Source organism: Corvus brachyrhynchos, unplaced genomic scaffold (assembly GCF_000691975.1).
Source record: "Corvus brachyrhynchos isolate BGI_N302 unplaced genomic scaffold, ASM69197v1 scaffold53, whole genome shotgun sequence".
In the NCBI taxonomy this organism is placed as follows: Eukaryota; Metazoa; Chordata; class Aves; order Passeriformes; family Corvidae; genus Corvus; species Corvus brachyrhynchos.
In genome coordinates, this window is record NW_008237681.1 from 3,194,404 (window position 1) to 3,214,028 (window position 19,625).

A 19,625-nucleotide genomic window follows, 5' to 3' on the forward strand; every position below is an offset into this window, starting at 1 on the left:
AGAGCATCTGGTGCTTATTTAACCTTGATCAGAACACAAGAACCTCAGTGGCAATGGACAACCCATACCATTAGTGCCACAACCAACCCCCTCTGCTTGAGATTCTCTACAAAACCCTTTTGGAAATTGAATCTGACTCTGCCTCTTTAGTGCCACTCTTGGTTGTTGGTTGTTTTGTTTTTTTTTTTTAAATTAACAAACACAGCATATTAATGCAAATTTGATGTTTTCTAAAAAATGCTCAGATAATTAGTTCAGCAATATGCAAAGTGCATCTATTTGGTTCTTTCCATAGATCACCTTCTGTTTTAAGTTTAAATTCCTTCACAGTTTAAAATATTGTGAAGAAATTATATGTATACTTTATGTATAGAACTATTTATATACATACACATATATACACACAACTCTGTACTTTATATAGCCATAAACACTCACTACTTAACTATTTATATTATATACACATGGCATGAACACACGCTCAGTGAAGAGTTGGTGCAGGCTGAAATCATTCCATCGGGTTTAATGGAATAACAATAGTGAAACCATGAGTGAGTTATCAAGAGACACAGACATACATCTATTAGATAAGTGAAAGACCAATTAAATCAGCTCTTCCATTTTCCTATTAGCACAGGATTGTTCCCACCCCATTCCATGCTCCATATGCACACACACAGCTACTTTGCATTCAGTTTACGTGAGAGGGCAGTGGTGGTTCTTTTTCCTAAATGAAAGAGAGTCCATATTTACTCAGGCTCATCGCAGCCTCTTCTGCAGGAGTGCAGCACAGCTGGGCCTGGACGCCTTGGAGGGCTCCGAAGGCTGCGCTGCCGTCGGCTGAAAGCACCTGCCAAAGCTTTATTGCATGGTTATGGGACAGCTATCAACTGTTCACAGTCTGTGAACTCTTTCCAACAAGTGGTACAACTGTATAAATACACATTTTAGCACAAAACAGCTTAACACGAGGCAAGTCCAAGTACAAATGAGACCTAAAGGCCTATGGGTGAACTTTAAAGGCCAGCAGTTCTTCAGAGTGCATGTTGTTTAAGGAACGCAAGTCGGGTAATTTCAAAAGAAGTTTTGTGAAAATAGAGGCTTCGTTTGGGTGATTTTTCATAATTAAGGTCCTTAATGCACGGATTAGTGTTTCCTGAAGTGCCTCCACAGAATTGACGTTTTCTATTCCGGAGCGATCTAAACAAAAGGGCAAGGTGAGAGGGAGAGAGAGAAATTAAAAAACAGGAGGGTAGGGGAGGACAAAAAAATTGATGGAACAGATGTAGTGTGCAACATAAAACCACGGCAAGAATCCCTTACTAAATTAACAAGCACAAGAAAAATCAGATTCTTATGCCAGAAGTTTTAAATCACACAGCAAAAGTCTTTCAAATGTTATTTAGCATTAACTTTTCAGAGTACTAAGTTCATGCCAAACTGGCAGCATTCAATCACTATTTCTGTGATCCCTAACCCATGTTTCCAGAGAAGGACAGATTGAAGCAAAGGTTTAAATGTGTTGCTGAATCACAACTTTCAACCCAAGGGGAAAGACAGGGCACATGGAAGTAAAAATTTAAAACGTTTCTTAAGGCTAGATATAGAACCCTAAACTTAAACTGAAGGTTTGAGGAGGAAATCCCACTCAGGACAAGCCACACTTTTATCTGCACAATGGTACCCTGAGGGGCAAAGGTAGTACAAGCCTTCATATGACTGGGCACTATTTCTGAGTATGTTCTGAAGCACTTACAAAATGAAACACAATGCACCCAAAAACTCCCAGCTGGGGAAAAGAAGAATGTCAACATCAGGACAAATATTATGTTCTCACATACTGCACTCCCACCACGCCTGAAGCATCTCTATCAAGAGAGCTGTATTTAAGAACACACCTGGTTATCCTTAGGTGGAACCTAAGCAAGCGGCTTAAAAGAATGAATTTTTAAGTAAAACATCTCACCTCATAACCATGCACAGTAGCTGGTTTTTTCCAAGCTGTAGCTTCTTTTCTTAAACACTATGTAAATTCAGCAGGGCACATACATACCCAAGTGACTGGCACAAACAGAAATGTGCTTTGATGAGTACATGTACTTAAGCACTTTGCAGAACTGGGACATGGAACGACAACAGCTTTCTGGAGTAACACTGAGTCAGTTCGTACAGTCAGAGTGGGAATCCCTTCCTTATGCTGTCACTGTCAATCCAATCAGATAGCTCAGGTGAACCATCTAGGAAGTCCTCCTGGACTACTCAGTGCAGTTCCCTACTGCTATAGGAAAAATTATTACATAATCCACTTAAGGATGCATCTTGGAGCAGTTACATGTGTTTTGTTCCTTCAGGAAGACTGTTCCAGAATCTTCTGCAATTAGGAGCTCTGATTACTATTAAACAATTTTTATTAGCACACATTCCACTTTTCTGTGAAGACTGTCCATTAGGTTTGACAGCTGCTGTCCAAGAGAACACGAGTGAGGAGACACCTCTGTCTTTATTTATTAAATGATCTCTCCTGCTTGCCCCTTGCTCTGCAAAGCTTTGCTCTATTCCGAGCAGGTACGATGACATTTGCACAGAACATGCCCAATGGAGTTTCACAAGAGCTCTGTACAGTGAGAATAGTACTGCCTTGCCTCTGAAGGTGGAAGAATGCAGCCCAGCCCTTCCTGGCTGCCTTGGGTGAATTACTGTAACCTCCTCTCTTCAATTAGTCCAAGTCTTTCTTCTCCCTCTCAGTCTACTTCCAGTTGCTCCCAGGGGCCAGCAGAAGATTTTCTTAGTATTGTGCCAGTAAGAGAATAATAGAGGGTGTCTAATTTATAGTTTTCTACCACAAAGCAAGACACTTAGTTAAGGGATTATCTGGTCTCTAGATCTGCAAGAACCACATTCTTTCAGCTTTACTTCCACCTTGCTTCTTCCTCCTTCAGTGCCCATGATCCACCTTGCTTTTTCCTCTTTCAGTGCCCATGATCCACCTTGCTACCTCTCCTCCATCTCCAACACATCCAGCTAACTGAAGCCAGAGGCGAAGCATTCTTTTAATTCTGGAATGGTACCAAGGTAATTCCGCAGCATCATGCAAGAGTGATCCTGCTTCTTCTTTCTTTGCCACACATGAAAAGGAGAGGATGTACAGAGTTACACGCAGCCCTTGCTACTACCCCTGCTTCTTCTGCATATTCCAAATACCCCTCCTAAGAGTGGTTATTCATCCAGTGCTAAGTGGAGATGTTTCTGACAAGCATTCTCCCCACTAGTGGTATTTAGAGACTTAATTCTTTTTTCCATTGATGGGTTTGGGTTTTTCTTCATTTTAATCAACTAAAAGTCTTTAAAAAGATCTTTAATTAGTGCAGCATGGTACTTTATATCATGGATCACTTAATCAGCATTCAACAGTCACACTCCTTTCTGCTTTTGGAACTGATGTAAACCTTGACTACTATCTCCCTTTCAGTCTTCTCTTGAATAACTTTCATTCTGAGATGAAGAAGTCTTAATGGCCTTTTTCTTCCACCTTCAGCTCTTCTTACATTTACAGCATTTTTTCCTTTGCCTGCATCTCCATGTCATTCTCTCTGATCCTGTTCTTCAACTCTTCCTTCCTCTGTAACGAAGCTCCACCTCCCCTCATAGAAAGTGACTCTTTTGGTTACACTACTCCTCTAAGAGTGGGATGCAGGGATCTGTCTTTCACGATCTGTTTAATCAACACATGCCCACAATCCTTCAGTTCTACGGACACCTTCTCCTCCTAGCAATCCCTCATGCTGTAAGCATCTTCCCCAGGAACTCTGCTGAGGCCACTTCTGTTCTTCAGTACCTGCCTGAGCATGAAGCCTGCTCACTTACTCACATGTGCGAAGTAACAACTGCAGCATTTCAATCCAGCCTCAAATAACAGAATGAAGTTGCTCTGAAAACTTTCGAACTCACAGTGACCATCAGAGTTAGCCTTGTGTCTGGAATACAGCCCCAACACTGACTAAATAAAGCTGCACTTTATAAAGCCCTATAAAATTTTGTGAAGATGTCCAGGAAGGCTGTGATCACACTGCAGATCAGATCACGAGGTAGCTAAGATAGGCAGCAATAATGTCCAAACTATGATCTGAAAAATCCTCAGCAGCTGCAAGAAGCCTGAATACCAAACACCTTCTCTTTTTGTCCCGTTGCACGGCTGACACTACATGCTGTACATGTTACATGCCAGCCCTAAGCTAATCCCTGCTGGGAGCCAGCAATCAGCACAGCACTTTAAAGGCTGGGGAGATGGCACTATGCTAGAAGCACATTTAACAGAACAGATACAGCCACTTAGACTGAAAACAGGTGGCATGAGATATTCTAGGACCCAGGAGCTGAGCAAGCAAGAAGAGTGGCTGTAAGCCTAGTTACAGTGCACGAGAAGGGAAGAGACCTGGTTGTCAGTCCTTATTTTAAAAGCTGCCTCTGGTTCTTGTCAGGAATTTCCAGAGTCTGGAAAAGCAACTAAGTCTTCAGGTTTCTCTGCTACCTGAACGTTTTCATTAACAGATTCCATGTTTCCTTCAGATTATAGTGCCATGCTTCCTTCACACTGCCACTTGTTCAGGCTCTTGAAGCTCACTAACTCTGTGCCACCCTCTGCTCATTATCACGGCCTACAAACTGAAGAGGCGACAGCTGCCCCTCCTGTGCTGTGACATTTCCGTTTGGCCATGCACAAAGCTATTAGACTGAACTGTCCTACCTTGTTTACAGAGGCCTCACGTGCCTACAGCACCATGCCTGGGTGCCCCTCCCTCATAAGACATGGGCCTCAATTGCTCATGTGAAAGGGGTGCACCTGTTCAAGGAGTTCAGTGCTCCCCAGCTGCTGGCTCGTTGTCTAAGTGGGCGCTGTGAACACTCCTGCTACCTACCTCTAGAGAGCTTCTTACCCAGCAAGCAGGGATTCTGCATCTTGTATTCCAGGTATTATACGCAGAGCTAATGTGCCTAATTTGAGGCTTGAGATAATACTACAGAAGTAGGTGCTTAATCCTTCTTTGAATCTGGGCCAGGGTGTTCTGTCTATCCAGGGACTGAAACAAGATAGGAGGCTGGTGAAGATGTTAGTGGATTGGCAGGCCTTCAGTGCTAAGAAGTCACGATGCAGATGATAGGGCTTTCTTGCTGACATAGGCAGAGATCAAACTGTTGGATTTAGACTTAGGTAAAATACACAATAGACTTAAATGACAATACTTGGAAGCAAAAATACCACCTTATCCAAAGACTTATGCTGTGCAAGTCAGGAGTAATTTCAGTGATGCTGTCCTGTGAAACTTAGAGGAGTCAGACAAATAGCATCTAAATGGCCACAGGGCAGCTATGTGTTTTTGCATTAAACAGAAAGCAGGAGGAAAACATAAGCCCGTTTTCACTTTTTTTTTTTAAAGGCAGTATTAGAAAGACTAGGTATGTTAAAAACAAAAAGATCACAGGCTGCTAGTAGCTTAAAACCTACTCAACTGCACTTAGACGTGAAATAATAGGCTATAAATTTTACAGAAAGCTTTTCATGGAGAGCCACATTCAATTTTTGGCAAAGGTGCAAGTTAACCTTCTCTCCTTACCAGCAGATACCAGGACAACCGCTGTAAACAAACTCATTTCCTCATCGCTAAGTTGCAGCGCATTTAGTTTCTCACTGAATTCGAACATTGAGTTGAGCAGATCACCAGCTCCCATTGAATGCAAGTCATCCACACTGTACTTCTTGCCACTCAGGAAGGTGACAGTACGTTCCTTTGCATCAAACAAAGATGCAAATCGTACCATTAAAACCTGGTGAAAGAAAAAGGAAGAAAAAAATTAACAACAAAACCAGATAAATGTAGGTGCATTTCTAGAAAAGCCAAAGAAAAAATTAAAACTTTTAACATCATTCAAAGTGTCTCGTTAACCGTTCTAGAGGCATTCTATACAGAAATTGTCAGCATGCTATTGAGCTGCAAAACACAGTGCAAGCTCTGGCCCAGTAATCTGAGAGAAACAAACAAGTGACAAAATTAGGGAGTGGATGCAGGGGAGGGGCTTCAGCATATGAAAGGCAGGAAAATTAAAATTTAAGCCTCGGACAGCCTGAGCCACACAGACCATGTCATTCATAAATATGCCAGTAGGACAACTTGCTTAAGCCAAACAACAGCCAAAGGCAAACAGAGCATTAAAAGAAATGTTTTCTTGGCCACACTTATGAGGAGCAAAATGAAGGTGCTGAACCAGATTCTCACTTGGCATAAACTGGAGCAGCTCTATGGAAACAATGCTGATTTACACCACCTGATGATCGGGCCCCCTAGGCATTCTTTGGAAAAGTACCATGCCACATCACTGTGCCCACAGGAATGTTAATGAGCCCTGGCAGAAAGGAGCCACATGTAGAGCTTTCAAAAGGCTAGGGAAGCACAGCTTGAGATGGCACCTGGTCTGTAGCAGCTGGGAATACCCCTTTGGTACAAGCACCTGGGCTGGAGCAGTTGACATCTGCTAAACTTACCCCTTTGGGGTGAAATTTCTCTTGTGGTTTCTCAGTTGTACTGTGAAATATTTCCCTCTGGAATGGCTTGTAAAGTTTCATTTGCTCATGTTCAACAATCTTATTTACATTTTCAAGGTTTAAGTTGCACAGAACAGCCTTCTTATTTGAAGAAAATGAACTAACTGGCATTGGTTAAAACTTCAAACTAGCTGTAATCTCTTGGAGTGACAGTTGTCTCTTCTCATTTACCCTATTAACTGCATTAATTTAAATGTTTACTACAGGTGAGAGGAGAACCACGTTTTCAAAGACTAGTGCCTTTGACAAGCTAAAAAAAGGAGTGTTCAAAACAAATGAAAATGTTTGAGAATTCAAACACTGTTCATGCACATTACATGACCTGCTCCTAAATTTTAAGGGCCAAACAACATGCAGCAATCTTGATGGACACATGAGCACTACATACTATTCACCTTTGTTAGCTAAGCTATCTGTCCCCTTTGATGACATTAACTACAGAGTGCAGGGACCTAGATGCAGAAGCCATCAGAATACAACAAAAACAGGCAAAGGGCGGGCAGACAAAGCTGAACTTGAGCATTAGCACAGACCCACCGGGTATCCAGCAACCTTTCAGTTCAAAATGGTATTCTCCCTATAGAACTGGGCTTTAGAAATATCTTTAAATAACGAGCAACCAGGATTAATGCTGGTATTCAAAACTGAAGCCCATGAAGTTGAGCTGACTTATACTAAAGCAAAGACCTCACCTATTTCAATGTCACCATTCTAAACAAGGAAGAACCGTTTGGACTATGGCATAGCACAGGATTGATTCATCCCATTTCACTTCAAACCAGACACATACTTGTGCATGCTGAGGATACACCTGATCAATCCTATCACTTAACCTTAGCAACACAGGCACATAAAAACTTCCATTCTTGGAGGTTGCTTGATCACTTCCCTACTACCTGTAGTCAAACTGAGTCACTACTCAAATGGAACTAAAGGCCTTGTTAGCTCTACCATCAACTGCATTTGGAGGGGAGGTGGAGGAGGGCCCACTCAAAACCAGTCGAGTTCCTTATTTTAGGCTCACTGCTGTTTCTGAGTTGGCTCTCATAGAAGCCATGCAAATGCCACGACGATACACTGAGCTCCCCAGTACTCCCAGTTCTTAGAGACCTTTTTAGCTTATGTGTGCGTGAATATATATAGCTGTGCAGCTTCTGCACCAACATTGTCTCCATGTGTCCTCTTACCCTCAAAGGAACAGGCACTCCTCAAATACGAACTGCTAAGAAGCACAGTGCCAAGCCAGCCACACCAGACTTGGAGGCAGCACTTTCACTCGGGTTCTTCCATTAACAGGCAGACATTGGAATATCCTAGTTCAGTTACCCAGAAATGACCTTGGATGAACCAGGCTTTCAAGACGCTTTTGCCTCTATTGCAGTGGTTTCATTAATCCTGTTGTGGATTTTTTTCCACTGTTCTGCAGCATAACTTTTTTTTTTTTCTGTTGCTAAGATGCCACACAGGCCTTTAACTACAAGTAGCAGCCCACTAACAGGAATCATTAATGTTTCTTATAAATAAGTGAATAGTGACAAGCATGCGGCCGTACATCATTATTAATTCCCCTGGATACAGAAACCTCCTTATCAGCAGTGCTTGTAACTGGCAAAAAGGCATTTGAGTGAGACTTGAGAAAAGCTTCAGGTGAGGCAAGGCCAAGACAAAACGTAAGGTTTGGCTTTACATTATAGGGACTGTTCAAGCCAAATTTTTCACCCTCCTTGAGGGTGCTGGACTTTGCAGAGGAAGGAATCAACATTTTTGTGCAAGGTGAAAGTAGTGAAGAAGTAAAAATACAGCCCCTTTGCTACAGGAGTTCTACATGAATATTAAAAGGCCAAGAATAAGTACAACAGAAAAAAATACGTGACAGCAAAATGAAATAAACAGCAAAACCAACAGACTCCAGGCACCAAGTCTTCCAGTAGAACTTGTACCTTCCAACCCAACAATTATCCATTTTAGAACTGGGCTGTATAAGCATAGACAGAAGACCCAACACATCACACAAGAAATGTCTTCATTTCAGGTAAACATCCAGCATCTCTCTTTGAAAGAATAAATCATGTAAACAAGAGCAAAGGCATCAGCAATGCTACGCTCCCCAGAAAAGCACAGTAACATCAAACACTTGGGACTTTGGCTCCTCTGGCCCTCTCTATTCAAATTTCACATTTGAATATTCATAAAATGTGTACAGTCCCCAATAGACACAAGGGTCTGGAAGGGCAACTAAAACATGAAGTAAAGGTCACCTAGTGAAGGTCACTAATTATAAAACAGCACCAAGCTCTGTGGTATCATTTCCAAATTAATACCACTAATTCACATATACGTCATGATCACAAGTGGATGCAATTAACCACGAGGACCTAGTAGGATTAGTCTAGAGTAAGTCAGGCTGCAGCTGGCACACAGTATCTACAGAGATGCAGCAGTACAGGTAGTTACCATTGTTACTGCACTGGATGTGGAAGCTTCAGACGCTCCCAAGCTGCCACCAAAGGCTACTGGAGACTGGTCAGGATGGATACTCTGGCCTTGGCAGGAAGCAGAATGGCACAAGCAAGGACATGCAGAGCGGTAAACACATTCCTCAACAAAACTTGTAAGTCAGTGGACAGCTTTCTAACCTATCCACCCTTCCAGATGCAGTACAGTTCCCCAGAGTAAGCAAAGGTAGCTAGAAACCCCTAATTATCCATTTATTAACACCCAGGGAAGAGGGAAGGGTAGAAGGGCTGAGCAGTTTTGAGCTCATTGAAAGAGGGACAGGTCACCAAGGTCTGACCAAACAGATCCCTTGGACACCATCACCCCAAAGAACGCTCAGAGCATCCATGAACAAGCTGGTTTCACCTGATGCCACCCAGTTCTATTTGGTTCTGCTCTTACAGGGTCAGACAGATGCACAGCTTGTCAGGTTCACACTATACACACAGTGGTCTCACCTCAAAGGTCCCAGCCTTCAGAAGATTGACCTGGTCATGCTGGGAGAGATCTCGGAAACCTGGGATGCGCTTGGCAAACTCCACCACTTCCTTCACTGCAGGAGTAAAACTCAGGGAAAACTCTTCCCAGATTTCATGGCCAGACTTGTTTGGGTCCACGTGGGGAGTCTTACTCATCGGGCAGACCTGATGTTTACAAAACACAGACAGAAAACAACTTTTTAAGATGTTATTCCAAATACTGACAAATATTTAAAAGAAACAGGTTTTTTACTCAACAAAGCTTTGCAATAATGACACAGATAAAAAAAGATCAATATTCTTCAGTCAATTCCCAAAGGAATTGGACCTCTTCCCCTTCCTTTAAAACAAGAAAAAAATCCATGGCATTGTTAGCAATCTATTTATGAATTTGTTAACTTTGGAGCCTACAACACTGTGTACTACAAAATACCTGACAGAACCAAGGTTATGCTATTGTTCCCTGATCTCAACTAACCTGGTCTGACATCTGAATTTCTCTTACTTGTATTATCCCTGTAATTTCACAGTAAATTGTGATTTCACAATCAATCAGTTGCAATCTCACAGTCGCTACGACGTTCATTCTCTTATCTTTCTTGCTCTGCAGGCAACTGAAGTGCTTCAGTCAAGATGACAAGCAAGCTTTGCTTTCCTGAGTCACAGGTTCACACCCTCATTACAAGGATAACCTTCTGCAAGTTTGCTTTTACTTGTATCACTGGAGGAGGAACACCAAGGCACTAGTATTCCAGTATTTCTCAGTCACAAGATGACAAAATTCTCTTTCTTTTATACAAACATACAGCAATTTTTTTTGTAGGAAAGTCTGAATCGATTATGAGATCAGATGTATCAGTCAAGGCTGACTGCCAATAAATTCCCTCTGCAAGAGCCAACCAGAAGCTCTGAGATATTTTCAGTTCTAGCCTGTAAAATTTACATCTTTTAATGAAGTTTAAACCTTTTAATATTCATTTCACCTGTCATCATCAAGGACAAAAATTCCTTTAAAGTATTCCTCACAAGTGTACTAAATGGTATATGTAATCTTACATAATGTCAGCAAAACAAAGAGAAAGCAGTGAAATAGATTAGCAATTCCTCAGAGCTGTGCTGTTTTTTCAGGGCATCTTGAATATGGTAATTGCCTAGCAATTCTTTGCGTGGGAGGTCCTAAGATTACAAGAATATAGTATTTTGGCAAAAGGAAAGGTCTAGGCACAGAACCAGAAGGACAGCAGATGCCAACCACTGCTCTGCCTGTGATACTGCAATGGTTCACATTGGTATTGCTGAAACTACAGCACTCTCTGAAAATAAGGGATCTCTGCTTCAGTACCCTGCTCTGCATTGGACACAAAAAACACCTTCACTTCTCATTCTATGACAGTATACCCTTACTACCCTTACCCACATGCACCCAGTCCCAAGGGGAAACTACCACTTCCACACCCTGTGCACTGTGTCTGTAGTCTCTTGGTAGACCTCTGCCCAAGAGTCAAGAGTATCTCAAGTTAGAAGAGACCCATAAGGACTGAGTCCAACTCTTTGCAGAACCACCGAAAGCTAAACCATATGCCTAAGAGTGCCCAGCCACTCCCTGAACTCTTGACAGGCTTCCTATGGAAGCAGTTGTCAGCTTGTACAGTTCCTCTTCAGATCAACTTCTTCAGGAATGACCTGTTCTGCTTTTCTGGTTGCAGGGGTATTGAGTAAAAACGACCAAACCCCTGAACATCCGTCTCCATACTGGTTCAGAGCCTAATTACTTGCTCTTATTGCTGCTGACTCATTTTGGTCAGATCCTGAACTCATTGAGTTCTTGGGCAAAACCCTCATCCGTATCAGGGATGTGGGGCGGGGAGTGGGAGCTGCAGTGCTCTCTTGGACTTGGTTTTGTCTTCTCATCACTGACTGAGTAAATCCTCCTTGCAGCTGCCATGCACAGGTCAAACTGACTGGCTGAGCCTCTGCAAGGCAGCACCACTCCCTTCCTGCCCATACTGACAGGTTTAACCTCTGCCTCTCAGGAGCACCAAGAATGCCGTTGTAGTGACACCACATACTTTCCCTGCAAGGAAGAAAGGCTGGGTATTATTATTTGCCATGTTGTAGTGCCTGGAGTCTGCAATTAAGGTCAGACCCTGCTATGGATGGCATGGCCTATAGATGCAGTAGACAAAGAAGGGTAAAAAAAACCCCAACAACCAAAAAGTCCCCATGGAAATACAGCATCAAAATAAACACCTTCACTGTGGAGACCTTTGGGGGTCTCCAAGAACCTGTGAAGGATCTTTACAAAGCAGGAGGAAGAAAAACACCGGCAGCTCAAGTACTTCAGAAAGGTCAGGGGCTCGCGCCTCACACCAGGAGCGCAGGATGAGAATGAGGATGTTATGTTCTCTCATCCCAGGCGGCTCCAGTGATAAAGAGAAGGACAATCTATTTTAAGGGGCTTACAGAACTGGTTGCCTGAATGGCAGAGAAACAGCAGGTGCAAGGCAAATGAGAGGGACCTGTTAAGGAAAGGCAAAAAAAATCCCAACCAAACCAAACCAACAACCATATGCAAAAAACCAGGAAGCATCCTTGTTAAGAATTCAGTGAGAAAATGCTCTAGCAAAGTCATCTAAGGTACACAGAAGTGTGTCCAGAGCCTTACTTGCGTAAGTACTACAGGAAAGACCCCGAACTTCTCTCTAACAGTTTAGCTGTGCATCTTCCTCCTGCCTCTGTTCAGATCTGAAGATGTTCTACACTGAAAAGGATGCATAGCCTGTGGGCCTCATTAAAACAAAACAAACCAAAAAATCCCCACCACCAAAAAACCAGCTCACCCTGCAACAGAGATTTTGGAACCCACAGCAAGGCCTGTAGACTGGCTTAAAATCCTAGCCCTGGGGTTTCACCCTAGAAATTTTCTCTGAATACCCTTAATGAAAATACAGTACATCTGACTGTATAGGTTATTTGAAAAAAGTAAAGTCTAAAAAAGGACTGAGTGAAAAGGGGTATTTATAAACTCCTATTTTCATTTTAAAGTCAAGTCACATAAAAAACCCGTGACTTTTTTTCCAACCAATACTCTTTGATGTTATTTTACTTTCAGTTAGCTAAAAACCAAGTCAAGAAGCTCCATCACTTGTATGATTTCAAATCCTTCACACATCGAGCTGTTTTTGTCCTTCATCCTAATTTGCACTATCAAGCTTGTGTCACCCTTTAAAGTTTCAGCAGTTGTGCTAACTGCATGCAGCTTCACTGACCACTCAGGCACAGCTGGATCACACCCACCAATAACTAAGTCAAATCAAACAATTGATATCAATATACCAGATGCATTCTTCCTCCAGTGCTGCAAGAGTAAGTGGTATTCTTGTTTGGAGAAAAGCCATCTTCTGGGATCCTCTCACACATTCGCTGAGTGTAACCACTGGTGAAGTTCATGCAGTGGCTGTTGGTGAAGCACATGGCGTGCCCGCTTGGATAATGCATTGTGCTCCTCCCTTTGTACTGTCCACCAAGGTGCTGCTCCCTTTCAGGGTACTGAGGGCCACCGAGGCCACCAACACAGTGCTCGCTGCCCAAGATGTACTGCTCGGTGTTCTTTGACCCTCTCTCCCCACTCTGGGGCTGCATCATCTCTGCTGGGTTTTGGGACTGTTCTTGGTTGTACATGAAAGTGTCTTTGTGGGCCCTAGTGACCATACCGATCACTTCCTCCTTAGCCATGTCAGCACTAGGAGGGGGAGAAGGGCTTTTGATGGTTTCTCGCTCTTGTTTGGGCTTGGAGGAAAGATCTTCTTGAGGTGCTTGGTCTTGATGTTCTGTTAATGCTTCGTTGGGCAAGTGACTGCTGAACTGACTGTTCATCATGGTTTTCATGGCACTCTGCATTTCAATCAGCATCCTCTGTTTTTCACGTTTGGGAATACGGCCAAATCGAACAGCTAACAAGGTGGAGAAATAGATAGTGGTGGAAAGGGAAAAAAAAAAGAAAAAAAAAAAAAGTCACTCCTGAAAGTGTTAGCATGCACACACAAAATACACACCCCAACAAAAAGTCCTGCCTTTTAAGGCAATTGTAACAGCTCTCACCAATACTACAGCAGGGGTATTACCAGTGAAGTCAAAGAGCTTCTGGGGCATAGGACTGGCATGAGTCCTAATGTATGCTGTTGTTTGCATACAGGCAGAAGGCAGCTCTAAAGCACACAGTCTGTAAGGCCTTTTCCCCTTTTGCCTCAAACCTGGCTATGGAGTATACACACAGTTGTGCTGACTGACTAAGTGTTAGGCTTTAAGGTTGGATCTACTAAATCAGCACAACTCTGTGAACTGACAATTAGCTGAATGTAAACACAGTTCATATCATCTTTGCATAAAAGTCCTACAAGACAGGTCCTCACGGACCAATTACGTAACTTACCAAAACAAGAGAATCAATGCTGAACGAAGCTTACCTTGGCAAATTTTCTTGACAACTTTGCCTTGACAAGGACATTTTCTGCTGGCAAGGGGATGGGCATCATTGTGGCTGCAGCACTTTTGACACTGACCTAGGGAATCTACAACTGCCTCTACCACCCTGTCCAACCGCAGCCGCACAAGGGCTTATAACCAGTTTCGACTGATGTAATTATGCTCACGCAGTAGTCCATCATTAATGTAACTAAGTCTCTTTCATTAAAGCAGGTGCAACCTTGTGCGCAAACAAGCGCCTAGGGGATGAAATAACTCCTATGCACGACATGAACTCGGAACAATTATTTAAAGGAAGCTCTAACACTCCACCCACTAAATTATTAACAGCCGAAGATTCCTAGTTCTTGTGAAATATGCACCCAGAGAAAATTAAAAAGTGAAACAGAAGGAAGCGTTCTGGTTTGTGACAGTAAGTTGTAGCAGACAAATGAACTACGCTTTCAGCATTATTTAATAAAATGTCACAAGGAGTGGACAGCCAGCAAGGTGGTCAGAGACACAGACCAACATCACCATTTCCTCCCTGCCTTTCCTCTCCCTCTAAGAAAAGAAAGAAAGAAAAAAAAAAAAGGAGCAGATACATACTCATCCTATGTACCCAAAACTAACTCTTTAGGCTCTGTAGTGACTACTCTAAGGCTATCAGGTTGGGCAGAATTCCCTTCCATTGAAAAAGCAATAGCAACAAAAGAAAACAGAAAAAAAAGAAAAAAAAAAAAAGAAAAATATGAGTCTTGTTCAGATTCAGGTAGGACACAGCTCTAAGTCTTAACTCATTAAACCAAAATCGAGACACTCATCACAACCATCCCCCTAGCAGGCCACGGCAGCACGTCCTAGTGCATCAGCCTCCACAGGCGGGAGGACAGTGCTGCAGGAGGCTGCCCACAGTGTTACCTCACCAGCCCAGGACACTCATGGAGCAAGAGGGCAAGCTGAACTAAATGCTCCCAGACAGGGAACCTGTCCTCGACAATAGGGCTTGGCTGCATTATCTGCCATTAAGACCCTCAACAACTGGTTTTGAGGTGGGCAGCAGATTCCCTCTCAGAGGATCCCTGCTCAGTACAGGAACGTACCATCTCTTGACATCCCAACAGACAGGCATTTTTTGAAACGACACTGCTGGCATCTGTTTCTATTCATTCTCATTATAGAGCAGTTGTTATTCTTCAAGCACTTCTTATACTGGATGTTTTGCTGAATGCTTCTTCTGAAAAAACCCTGTAAACAAGCAAAAAAAACCCCACAACTATCATTACAGCACATGTCAAATCCTTCTGCCAAGACTCACCTATCCGTAAGCACAGAAAACCTCACTGCATCACATCAGCTGCTTCAGAACCATCAGCCCCAAGAGACTTTAAAGAACTTGGTACTCCTCATGACTTACTTCCCCTTTGTGTGTGATCTGTATGTAATGTGAACTAGTTATGATTTCTAATTACAGAAGACGCTAAGTTATTCCCTGCATAGTCAGCACCTAAGAGCAAAGGATCTCCAGTATTACCTCTATCACTGCACTAACAATTCCTAAGACGTGCTCTCAAATACCTATGACATCAAGTGCAAAGATGGGAGTCAAAATAACATCTTTTGACTTCCATCTCTGCAGTTTGGCAACAAAACCATTCTCCTGCACCACATCACCTTCAAAGGCGTTTTTTTCACATAACCCTTTATGTTGATAAGCTCCTTCACAGAACATAACATTTGCACTGTTACAGGTTAAGAAAATATGTATCTACTTCTGGCTCTCCCTGTGGTAAAGAATTGCTTTTCCAAAGCTGTTTTGTTCTGTGTCCCAGCCCAGGTGACAACTCACACCCACTATCTTAATGCAACTAACATGCACATGTCTTGCGTGACATGGTCCTTACCACCTCAGCTTCCAGTTCTTGTTCTCTGCTGTGCGCTCCAAGTCAGGCAGGATTGGACAAGGGGTGGGAACAGAAAGTACTGCAGAGTTTGGAAAATGCTGTATATTCCTAAGCAGTTTGCCTGTTCCCTACAGCTTCCAAAATTTCTCATATTTAACAGAGAACTATACTGAATTTTTTTTTGGCAGTAACACCCCTTTTCCCCTATGGGGAGAGCTTGAGCATTTCACCAGCAGAAAGGTGAGCAGAAATATAGCTCACCTTGCAGCCCTCACAGGCATGAACACCATAATGAAATCCTGAAGCGACATCTCCACAGACTTTGCAAAGAAGGACCATGCCATTAAATTCTAGAATCAAACAAAAAAGTCAAGGATATAGAAACCAATGACAACTGCAGGAATATGTTTCCAGCTTTTAAAACCTGGACTTAAATCGAAATATGTCAGGTCAGTTCAACACACAAAAAAATACAGCAGAAGAACAGACAACATGAACGTACAAACCCCCTGAACAGTTCAGAAGGTACCAGTGCAAGGGTGGGGGAAAAGAGGACAAACACGAAGCACTCAACCGAATAGGGAGAAAGCACATATTCACTGGGCTTTCAAATACAGCAGCACTGCACTCAGCAGTAGAAAAAGAAAGTCTGCTTACATTTAAGCACTTTTAAAAGGACCATTCAGTTAACTAGGCCACCAAAGTTCAGGCTCAATCTGTTTTTTCCATCAGGACAAGAAAGCCTATGAAAGGCTACAGTTTCCCCAACAGAGAATAAACACTTTTTCTTAAAAACCAGAAACACTAAAGGACACTCTATAATATATTCAACACCAGCCATACACTGTACCTATTTGATAACAATTTAGGACTGGTAACTCAGCCATATCTACACATGTAGAGACCACTCATTTGAGTGCATATCCAGAATGGCTTGCATGCTTGGACTTGAAAATACCTTCTCGATCCTGTAAAAATGCTCACGGCTTGAGTTTTTTAAGTTTTTCCCCCACCTATTTTATTTCAGCTTGTCAATAAAATTTTTTTGCAAGTCCTAAGTGCTGGTCTAACATTGGTTTCACTGAAGCCAATGGGAATTTTACCAGTGAGTTCAGTAACCACAAAGTTACCTTAATCCAACAGAGACAGCTGGAAATACTCCCACAGAAACATATTCTACCAGAAAAGTAACTTATTTGACATTTGGGTTTCATTTATAAAGAGAAACTAAAACATTTTTTAAGGTTTTCAAAAAGAACAAGAACCAAACCACAACTTTTTATTTTTTTTCTCTTTTTTTAACACAGTTAGTACTGAGCTAAAAAAGTTGTCTATCTATCTGAACAATTTACAACAGGTTTCATTTCAGGAACCTCTGCCCGGATACCAAAAATCTAGCTACTAGAGAATTTTTAAGTAAAGGTTCTTACTAAGAACTTAAGGTAGGAACACTTTAAAAAAAAAGCCAAACTGACAAAAAGCCCCTATTTGAGGTAGAACTATTAGACACTTATTCTAGCTTCATAACAATCCAAAATGACAAAACAATTCTGCCAACAAAAGAATTCAGCCTCCAAAGGACTAAATTCCAGCTGTTTGCTGAATCACTCATTCCAGTACTTATTTTGAATCTTGCCCTTCCGAAACTGTTCAAATATACTTTTCTACCATTGATCTTTTCTGATTACCAAAAGAAGTGTGAAGTAAACAGGTGGAGATAGATTGTTGTATTTTAAACGGCCATCCCTTAGTTCTGGTTTACAAGTATTTTAGTTTTCACATCCACAAATTATGACTTGGAATCAAAAAGATAACTGTTCCACCCATAGCTATGTCAGTATGATGCTTGGGTAATTTATTTATTTTGTTCCTCACAACTGGGGAGGAGGGAAGGTGAAGGGGCAGGGGACAGAGCATGAAAGAATAGAGAAACTAGATTTCCAAGACAGTTCCATAAATACTCTTGAAGGCAATTTCTGATTACATTACCTTTACTTCATCACTTCTTTTTAACCAAGTTTTTGATTTTACTAAGATCAGTTTTCACTGATGAAAATTTGAAGCAAAGCTGGACTGTATTTATGGACTGTTTGAAGTTGGCAGCAATGGGACCCCCATCGTATCAGCATTTGTGTGGCAACACTGTATGTATTACCACACACACTGTGCCAAAAGATAAAAATGGAGGCTTTGCTGTGCGCCTGCACCACAAGCCAAAGGGGGACCTGGTTGTGATACATAAGGGGAAAACGGTGTTTTCAGGAACTGGCACCAAACATACTTGTGACTCCATTATGGCCTTTTGTCAAACCAGCAACACTTGACTGGTTTGTTTTAATAGTCTCCTCCAGCCGATCGCTCTTCGGTGCCCCGTCAGAGCCTTCACTGCTCCGGCCATTGCATCCACTTTCCGAGGAGGAGCTGTTTGGAGGAGATGGCACAGGCGAAGAGGACGACTGGAAACCGCTGTCTGAGCTCTCGCTGTGACATGAGGCTGGGCTAGATGCCGAGCTTGAAGAACTGATGTAAGCTATCACACCCCCTAAGGCAAGAAAAAAAAGGCAGCACGTAGTGACATAACCAGCAGACATGCACCGCTGCCATGTGAGCCACGCCGTGACCCAGCACCACCACATCAGCCATTACACGCTCCTGGAGCACTCCTTTCCCTCCCTCTCTCCCTCAAGCTTGTTTGTCTCCATTTGTTTTCCACGGCTGGCCTCCCAGTCTGCCCCATCCCCTTCTCCCATCTTATCAGCCTCCTCTGGTCCAGGCCGAGATGAAATGGCATAACCAAAAGATGGAGCAACAAGCCATGGTGTTGGAAAGATGGGGCAGCAGGGACAGGGCATGGAGTGACCCAGAGAGAGTTTCCCTGGCCACCCTCTGTGCAGAGCTCATCTGGAGCCTCAGCAAAGACAGGATCTTACAGCACTGTGGAGCCAGAATGCAAACAAGCTAGGTTAGGGACAGAAATAGGGCAGAGAAAAAGACTTCACGCAGGCTACGCGCCAGAGGCACAGAAAGGAAGGGCTGGGAGGTGCTCACAATGCCGAGGGGAAGGGGGCAAGGGAAGGAAATAGCACTGCAGTCTGGTTAGCCTACTGAACGCCATTTGTCCAACTGCAAGCCTTTGTAGCATTTCTAGCAGCAGCTAAACCCCAACTGCCAGGCTGCTATTTGCAAACAGTCTCTGTCCTGCCGCGTCTTGCAATCTGACACACTTGAGAATCCCTGAGATGAAACAGCTTTTTGTCCTCAGGCAGACCTGGGAGTAGTTCTGGCTTTTCACAGGCTCCTTCTTCTTGCTTGTAAGCAAGAGAAATTGTTTGCACTTCATACGAGTTTGTCTCCAAGACTCAGCATTTCAAAAGTCAGTATAAAAACATTTGATATTTCACACAAGAAATTCAAAAGCCATAGACATGAAACTGCTTAGATAAATTACACTCAGTATGTTCTACATTTTATGCCTCTATTGTTCAGTAGACTCTTCACTGATGACTCAGGACACTGCAGCAAGGAACTCCACACACTAGTAAGAATTCAAAACTTTAAAAAGGCCATGCACTGCCTTCCTTTGGAGGAAAAAAGCACTAGTGTCTGTAGAGTCCTTGATCAACTGAATTGGCACGGCAGGCAGGGGCTGTAGCATCTAACATCAGCCATCACCTCCTCAGAGAT

The 19,625-nt window shown here is 42.7% G+C and overlaps 1 protein-coding gene across 1 annotated transcript; it reads right to left on the reverse strand.

Moving 5' to 3' along the window:
• Positions 1–508: 508 nt before the first annotated feature.
• Positions 509–19,625, reverse strand: NR1D2 (nuclear receptor subfamily 1 group D member 2). Its single transcript, XM_008631985.2, is given in 8 exon segments — positions 509–1,200; positions 5,613–5,823; positions 9,553–9,738; positions 12,910–13,526; positions 15,141–15,285; positions 16,203–16,291; positions 18,223–18,499; positions 18,501–19,625. Coding segments are annotated over 8 exon segments (1,806 nt in total). The 5' UTR covers positions 18,585–19,625; the 3' UTR covers positions 509–1,003.